Source organism: Alligator sinensis, unplaced genomic scaffold, assembly GCF_000455745.1.
Source record: "Alligator sinensis unplaced genomic scaffold, ASM45574v1 scaffold71_1, whole genome shotgun sequence".
Taxonomy (NCBI): Eukaryota; Metazoa; Chordata; order Crocodylia; family Alligatoridae; genus Alligator; species Alligator sinensis.
Genome location: NW_005841834.1, coordinates 535,327 through 542,242, shown reverse-complemented (window position 1 = coordinate 542,242; position 6,916 = coordinate 535,327). Strand labels below are relative to the sequence as shown.

The following is a 6,916-nucleotide window of genomic DNA, read 5'->3' as shown; positions in this document are numbered from 1 at the left end:
GCAGAGCTCCCTTCCCCCTTGGCTGCCAGCAGTGAAAACTGCCCTCCTGGCCTCAGGCCTGGGATTTATGTGGGAGCCAGGCCCTGCCCCTTCCGGTCAGCTGACCAGGCGCAGGTGCGGCCAAGTCCCTCCTTAACCGGTTGTCCCAGCAACCGGCACCTGGGTTCCTGCCTCTGCTCTGAGAGTAGCAGGTACCTTAGTGTCCTGCTACATCCCCCCTTCTTGATCTATACCCCCTGGCACCTTCCCTTTCCCCTGCCCTGCCCCACCCTTTCTCCCCACACACACCTGCTGGGTGGGTGTCAGTGTCTGTATGTCTGTGCCTGCGTGTCTGAGAGTCTGGGAGGCTGTTGCAAGAGGCATCAGGAGGGCTGTTGAGATTATGGAGGGCCTTTAATTTTTATCATGGATTTTGGGTTTTTAATCACAGAATTTGCAATTTTTAATCAGAGAAAACCAGGATCCCTCATTATAAGAAATAGCAAGACCAAAGAAAACCAAGAGACCTGAAAGGAATGCATCATGTTCAAAAACTTGTCTAAGTTTAGCTCAACCATGCAGTTCATCCAATAAAAGATAGCACCACAGAAATCAATGCCAAAAAAAAGTTTGTGGGTATAAGTGCTTTTATTATCAAAGTTATATCAAAGAAAGACATTGCAAGAGTTGTAAAAACAACTATAAAAATATTTTTGCATTCATCAAATTAAATATGAACATTTTATTAGTAAAATGCCAATATATTATTCTCTGAAAATATTCATATACATATTGTCATACTTGTTTAACATATTAACATTGTGTAAAATAATATATATTGAAAAATCAAAATCATTGTAAGCCACTCTGACTATTCCTGCATCTAACTCTGTGAATATCAAATGCACAAAGGTAGTGCTGTTCCCAATCAGCTGGACTTACTCACATTCAGGAGTTCCCTTTCCTCCCCATTCCACAGTCCTTACTCTGTCTTGCCTCCAGCTATTTCAGCCACTTTGGTGCTAGATCTCTTCAGCACTGATACACCTTCCTTGGCTTTTATTAATAAATCAGCTCCATAGTCTTCTTTTTCTTGCCCATTTTTTGGCCCCCAGATCAGTTTGCAAATCCATCAGAGGCTGGTACTTAAGATGCTACGGCATCAGTGAAACAGTCTTAGGAGCCAGTATTTGTTGACAAAATTCTTAATTTTGATCCCTGATGTATAAAATCATATTCATGTGGTATGTTGTTCTCCTTGTCTGTGATTTCTAAGAAGATTTTTATTGCAGTTAGCACCAACAAGTGTCTTCTCATCTTAAAATGATATGAAGCTAGTCAGACAGGACCAACTATTTGTAGATAGGAATAGATTTTAAGTACTTTCCACTGTGTGCAGCTGGGACTACAGCTTTCTCTGTTTGGTCTTTGCTTGCAATAATGTTGCCAATTTCTACTTCTTGTTTTTCAGCAGTCCTGCTTATCTGTTTCTAACGGTTTTGTCTCCAGAAACAAGGTGAAGTAACTTTAATGAAGACTTGGGCACAAAATATTTGGATAAGTAGACAGAGATACTTGAAGAATGCATGTAAAGTGCAAAGTTATGTAGTAATGCCATTTGAAAAAGGAGCAAGGTTGCATATTTAAATTTGGAGTTTTACCTAATAGTTTCTGTTTCAAACTTATTCCAGCAGGATTGAAGGCTAGATATATATATTTTTAATACACATACTTCTTGAGGACATTTTTTTCCAGGAGACTTCCCATGTTTGTGTAGATTTGACTCTTGACACATCTAAAAAAACAGAAGAAGTTTAGTTATTAACTGAGACATACTTATTCTTTTCTGCACTTGTTAAAACATGAACTACATCTCAATAAATGATATAGTGGCCACAGATTACAAAAATGCTGTGGAATCTTTATGACTGCATCAGATTTCATTCTAAATGCATTGTTCATGCCCCTTGATACCATGTCAGAGAACCCAGGTTTGGCTCAGAAGAAAGCCTGCCATCTGTTGAATCAATACACGTTCCCATGGCTCCTAAATATTCACTGAAGATCTTACAAGCAAATGCTCTTCAGGTTAGTTGAGGCATATAAAAACCACCCCCAAGAAAAATAGCGAGCTCAGTTTAAGCAGGTAGACTCAGAATAAAGTCATATGTACTTACCCTAATTTAAACAATGCACATTAACTACAAAGCACTGTTAGTACTATGGTGTAAGCATCAAACTGATATGGTCATGCTGATTCTGTTACCTGAACTAATACTATAGAACATGACTAGATTGGCCTTCTCTGCTAGGGTTACCATACATCTGGGTTTTCTCAGACATGCCTTCTTTTTTGGCCCCCTGTGCTGCATCCGGGCAGGTTCTTAAAATAACAGCAAATGACCAGTTTTTCTGCTGTCCCAGGCTGGCTGCATGGGAGTGGCCGCAGCGGGCAACACGATTAGCTGTTGGGGGTCACACACTCCCCGTGCAAGCTCCTGCAAGCTCCCAGGTAAGAGACACTCAGAGTGCCTGCATGTGTGTGTGTAAGCCTGCACGTGCGCAATGTGGGAGCTGCTTGGGCAGCATGGCTGGGGGGGCGCAGGGGTCTGCGGTTCAGGAGTGAGGGGTATCAGCAGGGCTGGGGGGGCAGAGGCTGCGGGACACCAGCAGGGCTGGGGTGCAGGGGCTGCAAGTCAGGAGTGAAGGGCAATGGCAGGCCCGGGAGGCAGGGCAGGGCAAAAGGCTACAGGTCGGGAGTGAGGGGCACCAGCAGGGGCTGTGGGTAGGGGGTGAGGGACACTGCCAGGGCTTGGAGGGGGGCAGGGGGCTGCAGATCAAGAGTGAGGGGGTGGAATGGGTGACTGTGGATTGAGTATGTGGTGCACTGGCAGTGCCAGGAGACTGTGGGTCGGGAGTAAGAGGCAACAGCAGGGCGGGGGGGGGCAGAAGGCTGGGGGTGTGGAGTGAGGGGCATGGGGGATGGGTGACTGTGGATTGGGTGAGACAACCTAGTGACAGAAGATGCAGAACAGGCTGAAGTGCTCAATGCCTTCTTCGCCTCAGTCTTCACTGGCAAGGTCAGAACCCAGACTACTTCACCTGGCAGCACAGTTTGGGGAGGAGGTGAGCAGCATTCAGTGGTGAAAGAACAGGTTAGAGACTGCTTAGAAAAGCTGGACATGTACAAGTCCATGAGGCTGGATAGGATGCACCTGAGGGTGCTGAAGGAGTTGGCTGATGTGATTAAAGAGCCATTATCCATCATCTTTGCAAACTCATGGTGATCAGGAGAGGTCCCAGATGATTGGAAAAGGGCAAACATATAGTTCCCCTATTTAAGAACGGGAAAAAGGAGGATCCAGGAAACTACAGACCGGTCAGCCTCACCTCAGTTCCTGGAAAAATCATGGAGCAGATCCTCAAGGAATCCATTTCTAAGCACTTAAAGGAGAAGAGGTGATTAGGAACAGTCAGCATGGATTCACTAGGGATAAGTCATGCCTGACCAACCTGATTGTCTTCAACAATGAGATGACTGGCTCTGTGGATGTGGGGAGATTGGTGGATGTGGTGTACCTTAGCCTTTAGCAAACTTTTTGATATAGTCTCCCACAATATTCTCACAGGTAAGCTAAGGAAGTATGGGCTGGATGAATAGACTGGAAGGTGGATAGAAAACTGGCTGGAGCATTGGGCTTAGAGAGTAGTAATCAATGGCTCGATGTCTAGTTGGCAGCTGGTATCAAGCAGAGTGTCACAGGGGTTGGTCCTGGGGCTGGTTTTGTTCAATGTCTTCATCAACGACCTGAAAGATGGCATAGAGTGCACTCTCAGCAAGTTTGCGGATGACACCAAGCTGGGGGGAAGTAGTAGATATGCTGAAGGGTAAGGGCTAGGATTCAGTGACCTAGACAAATTGGATGATTGGGCCAAAAGGAATCTCATGCGGGTTCAGCAAGGAGAAGTGCAAAGTCCTGCACTTAGGACAAAACAATCCCATGCACCAGTACAGGCTGGGGGCTGCCTGGCTGGGCAGCAGTTCTGCAGAAAAGGACCTGGGGGTTACAGTGGACAATAAGCTGAATATGAGCCAGCAATATGTCCTTGTTGCAAAGAAGGCTAATGGCATACTGGGCTACATTGGTAGGAGTGTTGCCATCAGGTCAAGGAAGTGATTACTCCCCTCTATTCAGCACTGGTGAGACCACATCTGAAGTCCTGTGTTCAGTTTTGGGCCCCCCATTACAGAAAGGATGTGGACAAATTGGAGAGAGTCCAGTGGAGGGCAACAAAATGGTGAGGAGGCTGGGGCACATGACTTCTGAGGAAAGACTGAGGGAACTGGGTTTATTTAGTCTAGACAAGAGGAGACTGAGCAGGGACTTAATAGCAACTTTCAAATACCTGAGTCAGGGTTCGAAAGAGGATGGAGTTAGACTGTTCTCAGTGGTAGTAGATAACAGAACAAAGAGTAACAGTCTTAAGTTGCAGCAAGGGAGATTTAGGTTAGATATTAGGAAGAATTTTCTCACTAGGAGGGTTGTAAAACACTGCAACAGGCTACCCAGAGAGGTTGTGGAAGCTCCATCCTTGGAAGTTTTCAAAACCTGGCTAGACAAAGCTTTGGCTGGGATGATCTAGTTGGGTTGGTCCTGCTTTGAGCAGGGGGTGGGACTAGATGACCTCTTGAGGTTCCTTCCAACCCTAACCTTCTATGATTCTATGATACCATATGTGTTTTATATTGCACTTAATTTGAGCTGAAAGTAACCACTTTTTACATGTAAGGACCTTATAAAGGAGTGTGTTTCCTTTTTAAAATCAAACTAAGATGATCAATGTGCAGACTCTCCTTACCTTTTTTTTCTCATTACAAGGGCCTTGTATAATATCTAATGTCATGCATGAGACTTCAGCTGCTTTGCGATAGAACTCTCCCCTGCGTTTTTGGTTATATTGTTTATATAACAACTTAAGCAAGTCGCATGCCATGATCTGTAGTGATACTATTTCCTGTGGAAAAGTAAAAAAGAAAAGATACTTTGGAGAGTGTGAGTAGCATCAGATTTCATATATCACTGGCCACCACATAAGGGATAAGGCCATATTTTACAGCTGTTATGCTGTTTTCTTCTAATGAATAGCATGCTTAATTTGATTACATTTTCAACTCTTGTGGAACATCTAAAGTTGATGCTTCTACCTCTTATAGGTTTAAGTTTTGCCCTAAGCTATTATTTTTAAGATATTAAGTAACAGAAGTATACATTTTAAAAGTGATTCTGAGATTATGAAAAGTGTGTATATACTTGTGTGTACAAGCGTATATCTTGGGTACACAGTAGTGAGATTGTTTCCTCCTCCTGACTACTTTTGGCTTCTAAGGAGGAATATTTCTACTTCTAGGTTATTTTACAAATCTGCTTCATTATGGAAAACCCAAAATCTATGAAAGATGTCTTGAAATATAAGGTCATACATTTACACAATTAAAGGTCAATATCTGAAATACAGGTTTGGTGGCACAGATTAGAAACGCAGCAAAATATTTTTCTGGGGAACAAAATAAAATCATGTGTGGAAGTCTTTAAGGGCCCTGGTACATATCCAAATTAAAACTGGATAGAAAGCAGCTATAGAGATGTTAAACATTTTCAAGCACTATATAGCTGTTTGGCTCTTTTTATAGCTGGACAGACATTTTTATCATGTGATAATTACTTTGCATGTGTGGCCAGTCTAAATGTATTGTGAGATTAACCAGTTAATTGCATAATATACGTAATGTGCAACAGGAACCTTAATCTGTTTTAATCAGCTCACTAATACAATAAGGCAGTCTATTTCAATTCCATATGGGATGAGAATAATGATAAAGAATCAGTATTTGGATGTGGAATTACTAAAGTTTCAAATGAAAGCAAGAGCTTATATGCAGTATGCATAATTATGGACCCACAACATTTGGAAATAAATGGGTCTATAATGCAAGATCTGAATATGAGGGCTTGCTGTGGTTACAGATAACATTAATCATGAGCAGAATTTGTCTCAAAGGGATTGGATTATATAGAAAAGAACTTTAAAAAACACAAGCCCAAGTAAATCTGAAAAGTTGTCTTTTACCTGAGTATCATTGCAGAAAATCACACTGGAATATTCATCTTTTTTTCTTTTGCAGTACCAGTCACAAGTTCTTGCAGACATATTTACCTGTAACAGAGCATATAGCATGCAATGGACTGTGTTTCTCCTCATTGATTAATGAGTTTGCTAACAGCTGGTGGGTTGAACTCCTCTGTTTTATGGGAGGTCATCAATTGCAGTGGAAGAAATATACAATTCTGAACTTTCTTTTGGCAGCAAGCAAAGGAAGATAGAGTCTGTCCGTGGTTTGAAAGAACAGCTATTTATAACGTTAAAATGACAGATTCAGATTCATTGCTCAGTTCTTAAACAGTTTTTAAAAAGTTCAGTTAGCCTATAAATCTCACACTGACTGTTTACCCCCTTAAGAAAAATAAATATAGTTTGAGATGTTTAAGGCATATAGGGGATTCTTTGGCACGCATAATCATTAAACATGAATGGAAGTTGTGTCTAAATTCCCCAGATAAGTTAAGTTCCCCTTTTCATCATCAATAATCTTATGCCCTGTGCTTGTTCTCTCATTTTCCTTCTTTCACTCTTGTATTTGCCACCTAAGTACTCCTGGTCTCTGTACAACAGGTTACTTCCTTTTCTTTCTACTGCTTACCATTTAACCAATTTCTTCTGTAAAGTTCAAAGAAACTAATCATTTGCTATGGAAACATGTTCATTTGTAAATGATATACCCATGTTCACAGCTTCCTACCTGGAGCACTAGTCTCTTCAAAAGTTGGGGATTTCTCCCTCGAGCCGGGGCAAACAGAGGACTGCTCCTTTGCTCTCT

At 42.2% G+C, this 6,916-nt stretch overlaps 1 protein-coding gene across 1 annotated transcript in view; it reads right to left on the bottom strand.

Moving 5' to 3' along the window:
• Window positions 1-617: 617 nt before the first annotated feature.
• The window catches only part of LOC112549790, a 21,705-nt gene continuing 15,406 nt past the window's right edge, over window positions 618-6,916 (bottom strand). The window contains exons 4-7 of the mRNA XM_025200445.1: window positions 6,839-6,916; window positions 6,109-6,195; window positions 4,840-4,995; window positions 618-1,774 (exon numbers count right to left, since the gene is read on the bottom strand). The exon at window positions 6,839-6,916 is cut by the window's right edge and continues 81 nt beyond it. Coding sequence (XP_025056230.1) covers window positions 1,637-1,774; window positions 4,840-4,995; window positions 6,109-6,195; window positions 6,839-6,916 — 459 coding nt within the window. The 3' untranslated portion in view covers window positions 618-1,636. The remainder of the gene's footprint in view (window positions 1,775-4,839; window positions 4,996-6,108; window positions 6,196-6,838) is intronic.